The sequence below is a fragment of the Rhodamnia argentea genome, chromosome 5 (genome assembly GCF_020921035.1).
Source record: "Rhodamnia argentea isolate NSW1041297 chromosome 5, ASM2092103v1, whole genome shotgun sequence".
NCBI classification, from domain to species: domain Eukaryota; kingdom Viridiplantae; phylum Streptophyta; class Magnoliopsida; order Myrtales; family Myrtaceae; genus Rhodamnia; species Rhodamnia argentea.
The window spans coordinates 19,422,822-19,442,975 of record NC_063154.1 but is presented as its reverse complement, the minus strand read 5'-3'; the positions used below and the strand labels follow the sequence as shown (position 1 = coordinate 19,442,975).

At 41.2% G+C, this 20,154-nt stretch overlaps 1 protein-coding gene and 1 long non-coding RNA gene across 2 annotated transcripts; both read right to left on the bottom strand.

The window, feature by feature from the left end:
• Positions 1-1,151: 1,151 nt before the first annotated feature.
• On the bottom strand, positions 1,152-2,924 carry LOC115737164 (anaphase-promoting complex subunit 13-like). Its single transcript, XM_030669166.2, has 4 exons — positions 2,847-2,924; positions 2,413-2,516; positions 2,222-2,275; positions 1,152-1,315 (listed from the first exon to the last, which is right to left on the bottom strand). The coding sequence occupies exons 2-4, from the start codon at positions 2,486-2,488 to the stop codon at positions 1,254-1,256; spliced, it is 192 nt and encodes a 63-aa protein (XP_030525026.1). The 5' UTR covers positions 2,489-2,516; positions 2,847-2,924; the 3' UTR covers positions 1,152-1,253.
• An 8,891-nt stretch (positions 2,925-11,815) lies between these two features.
• On the bottom strand, positions 11,816-17,107 carry LOC125315196. Its single transcript, XR_007198550.1, has 3 exons — positions 16,734-17,107; positions 12,350-12,426; positions 11,816-12,075 (listed from the first exon to the last, which is right to left on the bottom strand). It is a non-coding gene; the product is annotated as an uncharacterized LOC125315196 (long non-coding RNA).
• Between the last annotated feature and the right edge of the window lie 3,047 nt (positions 17,108-20,154).

Here is a 20,154-nt window from a genome sequence, read left to right as displayed (position 1 = left end):
AAAACGATCAGAAAGCTTGACGCAGACATGAGGACGCAATCACGAGATGTACCTTCGCCCCCGCCGCCGCCGCCGCGAGCGGAACCGGGAGACGATTGGAGGCGCGGAAGAGGCAAATAGGGGGCGACGAGATTCGAGGGGAAGAGAGAGGCAAGCAGCTTTAGAGTGAGTGCGCTGGCGCTGGTTTGTGTCTACGAAGGCAGAGAGAGAGAAAAGAGGAGGACGAATCACGTTGCTTTGCAATTTGGGTTGAAAGCAGGCTTGTTAACTTAACTCTTTAATTCGACCAAAAAAAAAAATTAACTCTTTAATTACCAAAAAAAAAAACTTAACTCTTTAATTCGACCAAAATTTTTTTTTTAATTCTTTGTTTATTCGACCAACTAAAAAAAATTAACTCTCCATTCGATTAAAAAAAAACTTAACTCTTTATTTGACCTAAAAAAAAATAAACTCCTTAAAATCTATCTTACTCAAATTCGTATTTTAACTTAAGCTAATCCATTTATGATTCGCTTCCATAAATACTAGTTATGATATAATTTTTTTATCCATTTTGACAGTCCTATGAAAAAGTCTTATCACCTGAAGCATGGCATTGCCAGAGAATTAAATATCTTATCCATAGAACCAAGTTGGACTTGCCCGCGCTGAAAAAGTCGGACACATATTTCATCGAAATTACTAACTTTTTCATGGACCAAAATAGTATAACGGCGAAAAGCCGACAACTTTGCAACTTTCTCACGGATCTTAGTAATTTGCTAAAGGACGGCCTATATAAAGTTAAATAAGTTGTTAAATGCCTATGCAAGTTAGTAATGCTCCATATGAATTGGCATTTGCTATTCTATCGTAGATAATAATCATAAAAATTCAGGCAGAGTGGTAATGTATGCACCAGTAACTATTCTTTCGATAAATAACTTCTATAATTGTGGTTGGTAAATGCTCAAATCAAAGCAAATAATTTGCCACTGATTTTGTATCAACAGTACGATAATTGCATATTGCACGAGGATCTGTCACGGATAAATTTTCGAACTTCTGTGCTACCATTGCCATTGTCTAAGTTTCAATGAACCTTTTGAATCTGGAATGCGAGTTCCCACTTGTCCGGATGACTTTCGGCCCAAATGATGACTCTTAACTACTCATAAAGAAACATAATCACAAGAAAGTCATGTGGCTAAGATAACAAAAATCCAGCGCCCAAACATCGTTTCAAGGATTAACCCGCCTCTCAGTATACTTCACTGGGCGTTTAAAGCAAGATCATGCCAAGAATCTCCATCGGCTTGCTTAGTCTCCTGATCTGGGTTATGCAGCAAACAGTCTATCACTAGCCAGTCAATTCATAAGCATATGCAGCAAGCAGTTACATCTAGTGTCATCATCCATGTCTTCTGATAAAGCGTAACACTGGTGAAAGCACTAAATATGCCAAGACCATAAATGAGAAATGTAAGCTCATCTATCAAAAACCGGGGATGAGAGAATGTTTAGGAGAAACGTACAAAGCAACTGCTTCTACATGTTCTTCTATCTATGCTTTAGCAAAGTTACCATCAAACAATTCCCACACATAATGTAAATGTTCATTTGTCTCTGCTTCAACCAACTAAAGATATCAAAATACTCACAGCAGCACCACCTTAACACTAGAGACTTCGTTATGATTGTTAGAATTGTGATCCTCATAAGAACAAGCAATTGGCTAAAAAGGCTTAAGCAATTTATTGCACAGTTCTCACAGTTAGATTAATTTATACATGTTCATGTCAATTCGGTACAAAGGAAGAAATTCTCTAGCCTCAAGCTTATTCACTCAATGGCCAAACAATGATGCATCACTACAAACAACAAGAGTGACAGTGGACTCATTCAATGTACAAGCAGAAGGATGAAAGAAGCTCTATCTGCAGAGTGCAATAGGGAGATAGAGAAACTCCAATAACCAGCTTAATCGAAACTAGAGCATCGTAATTCGTTTTTTCCAATGTTGGTTGGTCTCTATATTGAATAGCAAGCATGTAGCATCTAAACTAGAGTGTTGTTCACTTACGATGTTGGTTGGTCTCTTCACTGAATAGAAAGCATGTGGCATCTATATGAACAATTACTAACAAAGTGAAGACTTGCTATCAGATCAAGCATCAGAGGATAAGAATACATGATGCATTTTGCAAAGATCAGTACAAACAAGAGATCGAATACATACTCGAATCTTCAACATCTTCATTTCGAACAAGCAACACGGGCGGCAAGGGAAGATCTGCAACAGCAACGCAATCATATGGAGACCAATTCAGACATTGAATCATTAACAAACCAGTGGTACATATTCATTTACCAAGTGGATGCAAAGTGAGAGCAAACTCATGAAAGTGAAGGGAGAGGAAAGCAAAATACCATCATCAGGCAGAGTGTCTCTCATCCATTCTTCATCCACGATATCTATGAGTATACCCATGCTTAATTCTGCCATATTTTGCCCTTCAATTCTACCACTACCCTGCAAAAGTATACAAGCCCAACAATGGAGACGGTCAATTTCAGTTTGTTTCTGAGGTCTGAACTCAACCCTCTCAAGGTAAATCATCACAAACTCCACTTCTCCATCTGTTTCATCGAGGCACTTAGCAGACATTTCACGCAAAAATAACAAAAACCCCTCTCCTTTTAAGTGAAACCCAGCTGGACAATACGTCGAACATATTAGATGCAAAGCCAAGAGAGAGAAGGAAGGGCCCGTAGCAGCGAACAGACATGAGCCTTTAAATCAAAAAGTCAAAACATCATTCCGATTCAGTGATGTGAACCCAAGCGGCGAAGAGTGGCTTAGCCAGAAGTAGGAGATGAATCACCTCCAAGCGCACCGCGCGCCCCTCGAACCCGAACGAGAAAAATTTGAACCTTTAGCTCCCTCGATCGAGCGACAGATGAGGAACACAACTGGGGCATACTGTGGATTTGGGCGGATGAGCTTACTAAATGAATGGATATGACGTGGGCTGGGCTTTTTGATTTTGATAAGAAGATCAGATCTCCACTATATATATATATATATATTTTTTCCGATTAGCCGAGTTAGGGAGGGAAAATACAATTTCGAACGCAATGGACGTAGTTTCTAATGGTAAAAATAAAATGCAAATGTGATCAACGGGCGAGTGGCGATCAATGACAAAATACGATCTAAACTTGACCCGCAAATTCATCTAATTTTTATGCCAAGGGAAAACTTGATGGACATATTAAGCTCGGCCCTCGGTCTTGGTCTGCCCAATGATCACTCAGGCTCCATTTGGTTCATCATTTGAGAAAATCTTTGGGGAAATGCAAAGATCTTAGGCCGAAGGGCTTTAGTGAAATGCAAATATTGTTTGGTAAGTTGTGATTGAAAAGTGCATTGGGATGCAACTTTAGGGAAAATGTTGTTAGGTGAACATATATATGCGAAGTTCTTTGGTGTGACCAATGTAAATCTTTTAATTTTAATTTGTTAAGAATTTTAAAAAAAAACAATAACTTTAACTTTGGCAGCTGCAGAATGTTACTTGAAAATTAATAACTTCAATAGTGGAAAAGACTTTTATCCACGCCCGAGATGTTTTCCCCGCAAGCAAAAACAAAAAGGAAAATCAAAAGCATTAGACCCCGGATGATCATTGGTGGATAATTTGGTCGCTACATAAATTTATTTGAAAATCGTCATCCCAAGAACTTGAAATAAATGAAGAATTCGCTGATTAGAGTAACCGAATGGACAAGCCAACAGCAAAGAAGCGAGCGACGGCCGCGAGGGACGAGAGGCGAGCATGAGCAAATAGTCTAGAGAGGTGATGGCCCATGAGGTTTTCTTGCGTTCGTCGAGAGAGGTGAGTGGACTGGAGAGAGAAGAGAAAAAAAAAATAGGGCAACCATTGAGAGAGGTGAGAGGACCAGAGAGAAAAGTGGGAAAACAGGGTTTTGATTAACAAAGGGCAAAGCAGGAATATTAATTAATAATGAGGGTAAAATAGGCAATTTTCGCATTTTCATTAAACTAGGAAGTTGCATGCTGAGAATACAACTTCCCAAAAGACCTTCAAGGCTCCATTCCCCTAATGGGCTTTAGAAAGCTTTGGAGATATAATTGCATCTTCCCAAAGTCCTCAAAATATGTTGCCAAACAAAATTGTACTTGCCCAAGGGACTTTGAAACCCCAAAGTCCTTTGCAAATAATGAACCAAACGGAGCCTTATAATGAAGAGAGTATTTCCCTCTATCATCGTGCTTAGGAAGACCATGTAGAAGGAATGCGAAAAAAACATATCAAATTGATCTAAAGTAACTAAGGCCAACGACCACCGTACTTAGAAATTAATTCTAGGGTATTAGTTAAAATTTTCATTCACTACCCGTGACCATAAAAAAAAGAGCGTTTTAGTCTCTAAAAGGGTTTTAATAATATTTTTACGGGTCTCGTGAGAGAGACGTCCCACCCAAGTGTTAAGAAGCTAGTTTCAAACGATTATTGACTGACGAATTTTTAAGTATGACACCATAATTACAGCGCAGTTTCATTAGAAAATAATAGGCAAAAGGACATTAGGAGTGCCAATATTTGTGTACAATGCTTACTTTAGTGCCAATATTTTTTTTGGATCACTTAAGTGTCAAGTCGGAGAAGAAACGATCAATTAAGTGTCAATTCAAGCCAAACAAGACACGTGACATTTTTTTTATTAAATTTTAATATTATGTGAAACTTTTTAAAAGAAATTTGTCCAAATGGTGTCTAGGTGGCAATTTTTTTTAAAAAAATAGTACACATGGACGCCACGTGTAATAGCTTTTGACAAAATAAGCTAAAATATTTTTTAAAAATTAGCTAAATAACCAAAAAAAGGAAAAAAAAATAACTAATATGTTGCCACAACAAGGGCTTGGAAGCCCTCTCCGCTGTCGCCGCCCCCATCATCGCCGACAATGGTCGGCGAGGGTAGGGATGGCCGACAGGGGTTGCCGAGTGGTCGGTGACCCCGCCGGCCGCAGGTAAGGCCTTACCCTCGTAGATTTGGGAGAGGCTCAATCTCGCCCGGGTCTGCGAGGTCGCGCCTTGCCCAGCCACGGCGAGGCGCGCTTTTCATCTCCGTCTCTTCCATGGATAATCGTGGCGATGTCGACGCAACTCCATTCTTAAGGTCTCTCTCTCACTCTCGTGTAAATCACTTATTTCACTCGGCCGATTGATCTGCTGCATCTTTCGGAATGAATCAACCCATGCCTTTGACCTCCAGATCGTCTTCGCATCTCTTAAGACCATTATAAAATCACCTATTCAGTTCACCTGATGCTGCTTTTGCTGTGGTTTTGCATTTTGTGTTGTTGCTTTTTCACCGAGTTTTATAGGTCAATCTATGTTGGCTTTTCGAAAACACCTCGCAGAACTAGGCGAGGTGGATCCTCGCCCAAATCTGCGACGACGAGGCCCCGCCGTCCCTGGTACTGCCTTACCTATGGCCGGCGAGGGATGCCGGCCACTCAGCAGCAAGGGCTTCCAAGCCCTAGCCGCTGCAACATAGATTTTTCTCCTTCTTTTTTGGTTTTCTAGCTTAGTTTTTAGTTTTTTAGTTTTTTTGACTTTTGGATTTTTTTTATTGCTGACTTGGAAGCTCCGGCGAGCCATGTAGATGCCACCTACCTCACTTCTCACCATAACATAACAACAAACTCTCTCTCTCTACAAGACTTTCTGATACGAATCGATAAGAATGTGCGCCATTTCTCTCTCTCACTTTGATACTGCTTGATCGGGGATGGTTATCGCCTCCGTGATGCCCTCTTCCTTTGTCGTTTCCTTGTGCTCTCTTCGTTCCTCCTGTGGAAGCTTACGTTGGCCCTCAAGCCCCCTGGCGCGCCGCTCGTAGACCCCTATCCCTCCCGGCGCCTCCTTCCTTCTCACCACTCCCTCTCTGAATTGGGGCTCAGAGCTTCACATGCTCTCCCGTCCTCTCCTCTACGTGCCAACTCAAGGGTGAATGCTCTCTTTGAGTCCGCATTTTTTTGCTTTCGCATCGTGTTTGCTGTAATTTTGGTTCTGTGAACTAGAGACAAGTCGTACTCCTTCCCTCTGCCTTGATTCTTGTTGGTTCTTCTTCTTGAATCGCTCGGTGCATTTTCTGACTAGATTGCATTGTAAACTTCAGTTGAACTCAAAAATGAGTGAAGAAAATCTTGCTTGTTTGATTTGTTTGTGCCATTTATTATGTGGTTGTTTTCATCAAAAGCATTCTCATTTAGCTATTTCAGGAGCAGGGATGCATTCCGCTCTTTATTGTTGAGTACATTAGGATAGCTGATTAGGAACTAAAAGTTATGGTTTTTGTATATTTCCATGAAAAAGTTTGATTTATCTTTCTTCCCCAATGACAGGTAAGCCCTTTTATGAATTTGCGTAGTAAATAGCTACTCTATTTTGACTAATACAAATAGTAACATGTCACCACACTAGGGGCGTCAGAGGCTTGGAAGCACGGGGACATCCTATACCAAAACTATATCCTTAATTGTTTAGTAAATTCCCCATATAATGTTTATTGCAACTGCTAAATAGTTATGGGAGTCCTTAGAAAAGAAATACAAGACTGAAGATGCGGGCACCAATTTATTCGTTGTTGCCAAATTCCTAGACTTCAAGATGGCGGATTCTAAATCTATCATGAGTCCGGTTTAGGAATTGTAAATAATTTTGAACGACATCTTTGCTAAGGGAATGTTACTTAGTGAATCATTCCAAGTGGTAGCTATTATTAAGAAGCTGTCTCCAGGCTGGTCAAACTTCAAAAACTATTTGAAGCACAAACAAAAATAGATGAGCCTTGAAGATCTCATTCTATGCCTCAAAATCGAGAAGAACAATAGGAGGAATGCAAACCCTCATCTTGAATCAAAGGCTAACTTTGTTAAGTCTTCCAATTCCAAGCAAGTGGGAAAAAGGAAGATGACTTTTAAGGAAAAGATAAGCAGAAGGAATTGTCTCAACAATTTCAAGGGACATGTTTTGTTTGCAATAAGCCTACCCATCATGCTAAGGATTGCAAGAAGCGTCCGATGTGATGACTTGAGTTCTGCCAAGCCGCTTAATGAACAAAATTGCCTTTTTTTGGCAATGGATGTTCAGAAATTATTTTTAGGGGACTCTATTTAATGACATGGAAGGTTGTCATCAGAAGAATGGGGACATATTGTATTTAGTTTCGATCCATAGAGCTTAATTATGTGAGAAATTGGAGCAAATAGTGGAATTGCCACTTGATAGGCCGAATAACAAGTGAAGCCATGCATGAGGGACACTTGGCGGCCATGCACCAACCTCTCCCTCCACTATAAAAGGCTAATTTTCTCTCTCTTACTCATTTTTGAAAGAAATTTCAAGAAGCTCTCTCTCACTCTCTCCTTCCTAGCCCCTCGGTTGTACCCTCGCCCTCCCTCTCTCTCACCGACCCAAACTCCCTCTCTCAATCACTCTCACTTACTTGTTCGTGTAAAGGAAAAGCAAGCTCGTGCACAATGCATGATCATTCTTGTGCAAGGAATCAAGGCGAGTAAACCTTTAACTCGCTTGACTCTTAGATATTCGATTTCAGTGTGTATATGTGCCGATTTCTCTTTGTATGTCGTGTTTAATAGCTTATTTGACATCCTTGAGTAATGGGTTAGTGAAACCGATAGTTGGATCGTCAAGATTGAGTTGAGTATTGAAGATGCCGTGTGAGTAGGGGTTCGGTTTTGGCATGAGAGTGCTTAGGAACTTTGCATGTTGTTCCTATGGGTGTAATTAAGGGTGTTAAATGTCGAATATGTAAGTTTGATGGACGGAATCGTCGAAGTTGAGCGCCGAGTAGTGGTGGCCGAGAGATATGAGGTTCGGCTTAGGAGTGTGGTGTGCCGAAGTAGTTTACATATTGTATCTATGGGCTTGATTGATATCCTCGAAGGTCAGATTAATGAGTTTTGTGGTCGGAATCGTCAAATTGGCATCGGACTAAGTTGGCCGAGAGAGTTAGTGTTCGATTTTGGCGGCGACGAACCTTGATCAACTTGCATATCGTTATTAATTGGCACAATTGATGTCATAAGATTAAGATTAGTGAATTTGGTGGATGGATTGTCCAAATTGAGCGACGAAACGAGATGGGCCATGAATGAGATGGTTCGGCTGTGAGTTCTATAGTGAGATCGGACAATTCCGTGTTATGCTTGTTGATTTTTATAGCTTGAATAATCTGGCCTTAGTGTATTTGCCTCGATAGTACATTATAGAATGAATTGGACATGTCTAATGCTATGATGTGCGGTTATTTAACGTTTAATGTGCTGAGATGAGTCATGTCGCATGGCATAAAAATGTCAATTGCATTGCATTTCAAGAAATGAATTGTTATGATACCATCAATAATTAATATCGATGAAGCCCCGTGGGAGCGAAGATTGAAAATCGGATTACCTCCGTTATGTGTATTCAAAGAGGACCCCTACTGTATGTATTCGGGGAAACCTCGGAGTGAGATGCCTGTGGACATGGCGATCCGCGAGAGTCCGGTCAACAAATCGAAAGTGACCTACATGGGCCGATTAGCAAACAGGTAGTGCCGTTAGATGGGTGTAGATCTTAAAATGCAAAGATTAATGAAACTTCATGCATATGGTATATAGCATCACATCTTGATAGTCGATAGTTACATGCTCACCTTGTATTGTGTTTACTCGACTTATGTTGTGATATCCGGCATGTGTGCTATGTGATCAACATATCTAATTGTTGGCGTGTTACACTTTTACTCGTTGAACTTTAGTTCACTTCTATTGAATTGTGGTTTTCAGATAGCTAGCAGTATGCTTCTAGTGACTCCCATTATTCTATCGCTCTTGTGTCAGTTCCAATTTATTGCTCCTTAACTATAAAAATAAGAAATGAACTACGCTAGAGCCTAAGCATTGGCATGGCCCATTGACTACCAGGCCAGGCCTAGCACGATCCCTAACTACGAGGGGTCGTGCTGAGCTCAAGCCCAAGAGGGCTAGTCCATGTGGGGACAGGCCAACCAGTTACCATGGTTAGGCATGGGTTTATTCATGTACATGTTAAAAAAAAGCAAGAAGCTGAAATTTAAGTCTTTCGAAACTAAAGAGTTTGAAAAGTAAGGCATGAGTATGGCGAGTCAAATTCAGATTTTGAGAAAGAAAATTCTGATATGCAATTGCCGGTGTAGTATAGAAACTGAAGTTATGGTCTTGGTTAATCAACAAAAAAGCAAGCGATACGAACTTACGAAGTGCTTGAGTTAGAAAATGAACAAAGAGAAAGAGGGATGCTCTAGAATCTTAGGGGAGAATTATGAAGGTTGCTAGTTCTGATCATGGAGTCAACGCGTCGGTGGAAAATCAGCAACATTATACAATCATGGCCAGGAAGCGTGATGACCCTTTTGGTGGGTCCTCTTGAATGGTGGTTTTTATCACTTTTTTCTTTCTCTTTTTATTTTTTTTTAACGGATATAGCAAAATGAACGTGTAACAATCAAAAGTTTAGGACCAGTTATGTATTAACTTAGAATTAGGGTAAATTTTTTTTTTTTTTGGAAGTAAGTATGTATTGAACTTTTCAAAAGCACTAAATATAGTGAAGAAGCCGAACACAAAAATCGTGTACCCCATATGACACGAAGGTGTATCCTAAATGGTGCAAAGGTGTAGCGGCGTAGTAAGATACATGGGAGAATTAGGGTAATTTCCGTGCAATTGTCCCGCAAATTTATAACGCAATGCCGAATTTATAAGGCATTATGCACAAAGAGGTTATGAAGTGTTTAACAATATCGAGTGTGGTAACACAAGAAGCCAATAATCTCTGCTAGCTCATTGTCTGTCTGACTTCTTTATATAAGACTTGCCGAATCTTTTCCTGCATCAAAGTGATGAGACTCCCAACTACCTAGAAGCCAGCTATGAAGCACCTGCAGAGATGAGCAAGGAGACATTTCAACATTGATTTCTTACACGAAGGCTCAAGACCATTTGATATCGGCAACATGACCGTCCAATCCATGTCGAACGGCTCCAATCTGCAGTGCTCCAACAGAAGGAATCATCGTAATAAGTATATCTAAAAAATCCCCATTTAATGACTGAAGCGCCGCATCGAGGAACTCCAGGGCATCCCGCAGTCGATAATCAGGAATTGCGCGTCTTGATCAGTTGATTCCTTGTAATCTGGAACAAACTATATCCGTATCCGACGCGACCGTAAATGAGCCAACCTCTGGTGAAAGCCCACAAAAATCACACGATTCAATTGGTCTTAAACAAAATAAGATAATAGAATATGGCGAAAGATTGTGAGAGCGAAACCTGCCCATCAAGAATATACTACCTCCTCCCGCAATTCTGCTTGAAGCTTTCTTCGAAAACTGCTAATAACTCGAGCCTCAGACATTCGACGGCGCCGACTCATGAGACTTCTCCAGTCAGAAGGCTCTTCCAACAAAATAGATAACTTCAAGTTGACTAAATGATGCCATACTGCCGGAAGATCTACATATTGTATGACGGCTGAAGACGGGTCGATGTCCTTTAGTAAGAACTTTCATGAAAAAGCTATTTATCCAGGTTAATTGACCAACTTTTCCATTTATTCCACATGTTGTCCAAGAGTCAACACATAACAACTTTTCATTTGCGTTTCATGAAACAATTAAATTCAGCAATTGTCCATCGCAATTGTCGCAGAACGATCTATCGTGTAATCAGAGCTTCAATACGGGCTACACCGTTGCGAGGTCGGACTGAAAGTTCGTTGTTGTGAAAGAGCTTTCCTCATGAATTGAATCGGCCTTGTTTGCGTTCTCCACTGCTCTGTGGTGGATGCTATCAATTCCAGTTTGTCTGAATGGGTATCGATTTTGGGGTTTGTCTGAGTAGTAACTAGGTCGATTGGCTCATACTTCCTATTCAATCACATTAAGAAGGAACAAGGAAACCCAGCTGTTTCCGTTGGTGAGCTGACGACGATGCTCTTGTATTTAGCTCGCGCTCGTCTCAGCTTATACAAATCAGGGACGAGGATCCGCGATCCAAATGTCACAGTTGATATCCCCGATATGAACAAGACATTTGTTTTTCCATGATACTGGCAGAAAAAAACCGCTCCCGACCAAAACAGGATTAATTATAGAACATTCCCTAGTTGTGAACGCCACATGTAATGTACTCTTTGTTGTTATTCTGAGACAATTGCATGACATCCGAACGATCGGATAGTCTTTTTAGGGACCGTAGAATCACCCTAGCCTAGTTAATTAGTATAGCGTTTTTTTTTTGGCTATTAAGAGGACAAGTTATCAACAATGCGAGTCCCAAAAGAAATCAAAAAGGGTAGGACATTGAGAGTAGAAGTCCCCTGAAATTAATAAGTCTGGAAACACGAAGAATCAGAGCAAGAACCCCAAGAAAGTCAAAGCTGCCCCGACCAGGCGGCTAAGTATTCATGTAGATGTTAGTCTGATCCTTTGATTCGTGATTTATCATTTATGAAATTGCAGGTGTTTTGCAATGAAAACTGAAGCACTTTAGAATGAAAATCTGTTGAAATTGTTAGGTAAGAAAAATTAATGTCCTACAACCTCTAAACAAGCTTGGCTTGTTATCGGGGAATGGGGATAGAGCATTGTCTATAACACCAAAAGATCAGGCGAACATAAGGAGCAGCTGCACTTCCGTTCGAATGTCAAACGTACTCCCAAGCATAAAAGGCTGTTGATGCCCACATCTTAAACACTTGGAGAAAATATATACAGCAAACCCCATGTCTTGATCTTAAATTGAAGAGTATCATACCATCGAAAGGTACTAGACCATATCAGACTTCCAACTCTTTAAACTGCTACTGCCGGTCGATTTACCTCTTTTTTCGGAGATCCTGTTGATCCACCACTTCCAATGTCCTTCATTCACCAACTTAATTGGGGGAGAAGTTTCATCCTCTTTCTGTTTCTCTCGCTTCTTGTTCATACTGTTTCCTTTTGCAGCTTGACGAGAGAGATGCGTATTTTCAAATCTTTACATTACAACTCTTTTACTACCATAAAGCTGATCCTCTAATCCCACTGAAGTGATAAATATGTGAGATGCGCAATCCACCTTCATAGCATTGACCACAACATTGTTGATATCTCTCGGTGGATAAATGACTCGAGTGCCTGCCCATCCAGGCTATTAAGAACCAAAAAATGCTCGAGTTAATATGGCTCTTGTAATCATTCAAGTGCATACTATGTTTCTTAACAGTAAGGTCAAAAGTACCTTTGCGTGGTGGCATCCTTATGATGCATCTCGGTGACAAGTTGGTTGGTTTCTCTTTGTCCGACTATCTCTCCATCCTGTTCACTTAAGAAAATAAAGTCAGAAAAAAAGAATGACGCAAACAGAGACGTTTTCTCTTGTTTCAATGGACAATTTCTTGAGTCGTGGTCTCTCTTGAAGCACAAATGGCATGTGATTTCTATACCTATCCATTTGTCGATTCTTCCTCTGTTATCCTTTCCTATTTAGGCCTACCAGGCATAATCCGAGGTGTTGGTGCCACCAAAGGTTCTCTATCACTAGAAGGCCAAATGAGTGAACGGTGCACCTTATTAGCTGATGCCAAATGAGAGAACTGATTATTAGACCTACTGTCACTTCATATAGTATCCAATTTGATACAAAGGAAGCTGTATTCAACATACAACATTTCAAAGAGAAAAAAAAGAGAAAAAAACACGGGCAATTCGTAGGATTACTGGACTCTGGCGACCATGTTCTTCACACCAGAAACATTTTCAAGTTTGGTATCAACAGCAACCTCTGTCATTCTGACAGCAAATATGACAACAGCTTAACAAAGTAAGAACCTCTGAGTTCTTTATTGACCCAACAAAGTTTAGCAGCCAATCATCGAATAGCTTCCTCTTTAGCATGATGACCATAACCTGAATCACAAACAACTCTCTTTCAATGAGGACTCCAAAAGACCTCCACGCAGTGCCAATTGTGATACCAAATTGAAATACAATCATCCAAATTATTGGGCACCAGATCAAATTAATTGGCTAGACTTTCAGTATTTAAAAAACCTCTTAACGGACGGTTTCAGATCTGCGAAGGTTCTTTCGATTGTAATTACCACAATGTGGGATAAAAATAGGCAAGCATCCTCTGCCTTTCCAAGGATACATTGTCAGCGTTCGGAGAAGTCCAAGAAACGTCGAGCTCCTGATCCTTAAGTGACTTTTTTTACTTTTAGAAGTGCCTTTTGAAAGCTCCTGATCCGTAAACATCGAGCTCCTGATCATTTAGCATTTCTTGACATATATGATTACCTTTAGCAGTATTGTGGTTGTTACTCGTGCAAAACCATTATTAATTGTCTTGGGGTTAACTGATCAGGGTCTACAGAAGATGACCGCAGAAGCAATTTGGCCCTCGGGTGTATCTAGAGGTAATGGTGACGATAATGGGGCAAATTCTTCGGGTTCTGATGCAGAGTACATGAAGCTTCCTCTGTTTGCTCTCCCCTTTACCGCTGCTCCTACTTTCTTTCTGAGCTTGCACCTGAAGCTTCTTATGAATCATAGCGCGTCCAAAATTAGTTTGTTGAGCTTAATCAGGAGGAAAGCGCAGAAAATGCAAGCATTTTGGCGCAACCTAACATCGCCATAGATAACTGCTCAAAGAATGATATGGGATTCCACACTAGCCAAGAAGCTCCATCAAGCGAGAGTCACTACTTGCGTTGTACTAAAGATGATCTGTTGAGCTGTTTCTTTGCAAGGGTGCAAATACGAGGACCCCTCAGGATAACCAAACTGGTAATCTTCACACTGGCAGGATTCGCATTGCTAGTGCTGTAGATGGCGATGAGGTTGGGCAGATGCAGGAAGGGCAAGGAAATTACGCAGCATCAGAAAAAAAAGTCTAGTCCTTTGCAGAGGATCACAAATGGTGCTTGTCCTTCTTTGAATGGTATTGAGATAGATAGTCCCCATTATAATGAGAGCGAAAAGCCTGTTGATGATGGATTGCTGTGCAGTTTGCTGCCTACTGATATGGCTTGCGGTATGAATGGTAGCCTCGTCCCGAGTCCAAATCCCACCGCACCAAGAAGCGTATGGCATCGGAGTAGAAGTAGTTCACTTTATGGACACTTCTCATGCGGTTGGTCAGATGCAAAATCTGATGGTTCCTAATTAGTTTTGGCAATGGACCAAAGAAGCCACGAACACATGTTACTCATATCCTTCTGGGCTTTCGGGTTCAAGCTCAAAGCCGCAGCAGGGAACAATTCCTCACAAACGAATCAGGAGACCCAATGAAAAGAGGGCCTCAGATGTCGCCCGAGTTTCTCAAAGAAACTGGGAGTCGTTATCTTGTCATGCGAACTTGTTAATTACAGTGGGGACCAGAGGAGGGAGAGAGAGTGGGGTAGAGGTGGTAGTTGAACTTGTTGAGAATGAGTGGAACCTTGCAGTAAAAGTTTCAAGAACCACAAAATATTCTCATAAAGCACATCAGTTTCTGCAGCCCGGGTCCAATAACAGGTATACACATGCTATGATGTGGCGAGGAGGGAAAGAGTGGACACTCGAATTTTCAGACAGAAGCAATGCGCTCTTTCAAGGAGATGCATGAAGAGTGTTACAACCGGAACTTCCGTGCTGCAAAAGTGAAAAACATTCCAACTCCTGGTGTCCGCATAGTAGATGATTACCATGATAATGGAATGGAGCTATTGTTTCGCAGTCCTGCTATCTACTTCCAGCAAGTTGAAACAGATATTGAAATGGCCTTGAATCCATCTGGTGTCCTATATGACATGGGCAGTGACGACAAGCGGTGGATTTCATCTTGTCAGAGCTCTACAGATGTTCATGAGAATGGCCCTGGGCACATATCTGCGGAGATATTTGAGTGGACAGTGGACATGTCATTGCTTTGTTCCTCTCTTCCATGCCTGTTTCAGAATTGTGCTATGGAATTTCGTCTGTTTGGAAATATCTGGTTTTTCGGGATTTTCCATTTTTATTCTTGCGTAATTGCTGTTTTTGAGAATGAAAATTTGTAGAAATTGTTAGGTAAGAAAATTAATGTCCAGCTTTTAACACCAACTGATTAGGCAAAAATAAGGCCAATTGCACTTCTTTCCAAGTATCAGACGTACTCCCAAACACAAAAAAACTATTGTACAGAATGCTTGTGGTCTTAACAGCATCATTCCCACATCTTAAAACACTTGCACAAAATATAAACAACACACTCCGTCTCTTGATCTTACCAACAAAAGGTACAACATATCAGACTTCCAACTCTTCAAACAGCTACTTCCAGTCGATTTTCCTCTTTCTTGGAGATCTTATTGATCCAACACTTCTAGTGTCCTTCAAATGCTCCACTGCTCGTTTCCATTTCTCTGGCTCCTTGTTCATACTGTCTTCCTTTTGCTGCTGGACGAAAGAGATGCACGCGTTCAATTCAAATCTCGAATCGTTACATAACAAATTTGTTTACTGCCGAAAAGTTGTACCTCCAATCCCACTGTAGTGATAAATATGCGAGATGCCCTTTCTACCTTCTTAGCATTGACGACAACATTGTCGAAATTTTTTAGTAGAGGAATGACTCGATTGCCTTCCCATCCATGCTATTAATAACCAAACAATGCTCAGGTTAAAATGGCTTTTATAATCGTTCAAATGGATAGTCAGTTACTAAAAAGTACCTTTTGAGTAGTGGCATTATTAGGATTAGGGGTGAGCAACCGGACCGGGTTTACCCGGAACCCGAATCGGCCCACCCGAAAAACAGGGTCGGGAATCGGTTCTTGCTCAAACCGGTCCGGGTTTCGGTTCCAATTTTTGGGAACCGGTTGAAACCGGTCCGGTTTCCGGTTCTAGGTGAAGACCCACCCGGACCGGTTTTAGAACCGGTTTTTAGTTACTTAAAAAAAAAAAGACACCATAATGTAGTATCCAAATAACTATGATTTTGGTTTTATGCTCGTGGTGTTTGAGTTTTTCTAGTGTTGGTTCATGCGCGTTAAATGTGGTGTCTTTTAGCATGTTATTTGGATCTTACAATTTCAGTTCTTTTTTAATGGGTACAACGAAAATTGAAGTGTGATAGAAAGATTTGCACTATGTTAATTCAGCGTTACGGAGGATCATTGTTGCTTTTGATGGATTGCAACTTTTATTTTTTATATCAAGATTTGTTGCTTTTGGCGAATCATACTATTATTTATTATTATTATTTGGATTGTTGCTTTTGGTGTATTATAATTTTTTTTGCTCATTTCATCAATGCTCATATTATTTTGATGAAAAAAAAAAAGGAAAACAGGTTCTCGGGTAGACCTCGAAACCGGACTGAAAAACAGGGTCGGTTCCAAAACAAGTTCCAAGACAAACAGGGTCGGTTCTCGGTTCTAAAAACTAGGAACCGGTTATAACGAGGTCGGTTTCGGGGTCTAGGCCTGGACCCGGCCCACCCAGCCCATGCTCACCCCTAATTAGGATGCCTCTACGAGACAAGTGGATTGGTTTCCCTTTGTCTGTCCGACTATCTGTTAATCCCGTCGACTTACGAAAGTAAACTGAGAAAATAATGACACAAACAGAGACTAGAAACACCGAATGAAAAAAAAACTCACCGTTTTCTTTTGTTTCAATGGACAATTTTTGAGTTGTGCACTTGCTTGAAGCACAAATTGGCTTGTAATTTTTGTGCCTTGTCTCGACGCGTCGAATCCATTTTCAAATTCTCCTTCTTCTGTTATCCTTTTCTCTTTAGGTCTACCAGGCATAGTCCAAGGCGTTGGTGCCACCAAAAGTTCTCTATCACTGTAAGGCCAAATGAGTGAACTGATTTTTAGACCTCCTACTGTTAGTACACTTAGTTTTCGATTTGATACAGTGCAAGCTGCAATAGAAGTTCGACAAATAACATTTCAAGGAGAAAAGAAAACATTGGCAATTCATGGAATCAAGGCAGGTCATCAAAAGTATAAGAACGGGAAGTGCACCAAGCTAAACTAATCAGAGTGCAACTGGGATAATAAGCAATCTGAGCACACAAAGATTGCTACAGTTACCGACAAGGGACAGCAAAAATCAACCTCGTAAAACTTTGAACCCAAGACTTCTAACCGCAGTGGGTACAACCAATCCAAGCCTACTCTGACAGCAGCTTCCTAGAGTAAGAACCTCTAAGTTCTTCATTGACCCAAACAAAGTTTAGCAGCCAAACATCGAATAGCTTCCAATTTAGTATGAAGATCCAAACCTGAATCACAAACAACTCCCTTTGAATAGAGGCTACAAAAGACCTACATTCAGGTGTCAATTATGATGCCAAATTGAAATAAATTCGTCCTAATTATTGAGCACTATATCATCAAGCGCAGGAACTTTGATCAAATTAGCATAGTGAATTCAACTTAAGTTGCTTGCTGTGGTGGAATATAGTAAGATACTTTCCATTATCATAATGTGCTATTTACATATCAGATGGAGCTTCCGGAAACGCTTCCTGTGCTTTTCTTTTCAGCAAGTAAATGCACTAATAAGAGCTTATGTATAAAATAAGGGATAATTTCACAGTGCACTCGATTATGTCAGAAGACATTGTCGTTCATGCACGCCTCCTGATTTCACTCGGAAGTTCAGATATGTGACAGATGGCATTATTATCTCCACACAATTTAACAAGTTCTTTGAGCTAATCTGATTTGCCTTGGATTAATAGTCAGCAAAATTCGAGTTACAAGTTTCTCGACTGATCCAAAAAATTCACAATGGTTTTGCTTCTGGTCTGTTTCCTACTTTATTCACGACCGATACAATTACCTGAATCAGCTAATGCGAATGATTTTGTGAGATAAAATATGTGGAACACAATGGTTGGACAAATCTCAACCCCATTAATTCATTCGTAGGCGTACCTTAGACATGCAGCCATGAACTGCATGGTGTGCACAGAGCAAACTAAAACCTCGCATCGGAAGGACTCCACATAGTGTCCTTCATGTACCAATTCTCATCCTAGACGATTACCTTTGGCATGCTATCAAATTCCTGTGTGCGTCAGTTTTTATTCAACAGTTCTGTCATTCTAGAATCAATCAAACGCAGAGAATCATTAGTTTTCTTCATAGGATGAAGAATCTTACCTGAAGACTAATGACAAACAATGCACTTAGAAGGCCTTTTGGTCTATATCATTTACTAGCATTGTCACGCCCCGATCTTCGAGCACGCGGCATCGCTGTCTTCTCGTCCCTCGGGTTAAAAGGATAGCGTCCCAAGCACGCTATCAACCCATGAGATTAACTACGCATGCGGAAACGTACAATATTCCCGGACAAAAGTATAAGACAGGGATAGGCAAGTAGGAAAACGCACTAATTCAAAAACATGATTTTATTTACAGTCACATCATAGGTCAATCGAGATGACTCGTTAATCAACCCCATACTTCGGAGCGGGGTATGATCAACTTCGTACCTACTCCAAATAGGGCTACGTCACTCTCATCCTTATCAGCTTTTTAAGAATTACTAGCTCCATCACTTAGAACCCGAAAATGGTTTAACAACGATGGAGTGAGTGAGATATAAATCTCGGTGAGTCAATGCCTAAGCCCGGCTAAAGCGTTGATTTGTCCGGAAGGTCCTATCACTCAATCACATATTGATATACCAATAACCCAATCACATGCAAGACACCTGCTGAAAATCACACAATATGCAATACTCAACATATATGCCACACATAACAATCCATAGATATCACGTCAATTGCATACGCAGACACCACACGTGGTCCGATTATTAACGGCCATCCGGCCCAATTGCACACGATTGGTGTGACTTCACACTACGACCGGCGGTGTCTACTAACAGGACCGGGCTTCGTCCCTTACTTCCGGCGATGGCATCCGATAGCCCGTGTGATTTGTACGACTAGCACGACACGGCACTATCAGGAATTCCCGTAAGGGCTTCGGTCCGTCACAAGTCGCGACCGGCATCCAACAATCCATGTGATCCGTACGATCGGCACGGCACGGATCGACGAGCATCCGACAAGTCATAGGGTTCCATACGACCGGCACGGTACGAACTTGGTAGGAATAATCCATCGTGTGACCACTCAAACATACCTAGCAAATAGCCGGTTTATAATCCGTATTTAGTCAAATGATCACGCTATATGCTCACACAAAGAAACTTCTTGAATAATCACACAAATGCACATGTTACCCATGCGATCTCGCATTCATAAACCGAGTGATCAAACTCCAACTAATCAATCAATTTAACCAGCCATTCATCAAGGTATTTAATCAATTAATCCATATAGATCATAGATCAAGCGTAGATAAATAATTCAACGAAGAACATTCAATTCAATCACACATAATTAAGTCCAGATCACTAATTAATCGTACACTCATCCTTGACCTATTGTTCGCTCACGATCAAGCAAAGCCAATCAATCAATCAGTCAATCTAGTCCCAACTAGCTAATTAGGGCCATTTAACCTAAACCGAGTCTCTAGCTTAAATTGGCCCTAATTAATCTACATAAACACCTAATAATCTAATTAAACTAATCCAAACGTAATTAACAACCTAACCAAGGATTAGAGGTTGACTCACCGTCAATTACACGAGGCGAGTATGTTGGCGATCCTTGAAAATTCCTTCGCACGAGTTTTGGACTTGGCCTGGAAACTTTGCCCACGGACTAGGCTACTTGGGCTCCAATTCTCGGCCACTTGGCCCGTGGTCTCGGCACACGGACCTGGACACTCGGCCAACTTGGCCCACGGAGCCGGCACATGGCCCAGGCTCTCGGCCAACTTGGCCGGCCCACTTGATCTTGGCCATGGTCCAGGTCGGTGGCCCACAAAACAGGCTCTAACAGGGCACTCACGGACAAAACAGGACAAGCACGGGCAGGGGCTATTTCGCGGCTGTGGGGGCTGGATGGAGGAGGTGCGAGGCTGGGCGGTGGAGGTTAATTGTTGGGCGACGTCTGGAGATGGTTGTGGTGGTTGGACGTCAGCTG

Excerpts from the sequence above, each read along its gene's own strand:
- LOC115737164 (XM_030669166.2), bottom strand. The coding sequence starts at position 2,488 with ATGGCAGAATTAAGCATGGGTATACTCATAGATATCGTGGATGAAGAA. Across the intron at positions 2,276-2,412 it reads AGACACTCTGCCTGATGATG|ATCTTCCCTTGCCGCCCGTG; the intron begins GTATTTTGCTTT and ends TTGCTGTTGCAG. Across the intron at positions 1,316-2,221 it reads TGAAGATGTTGAAGATTCGA|ATCAGGAGACTAAGCAAGCC; the intron begins GTATGTATTCGA and ends TGCATAACCCAG.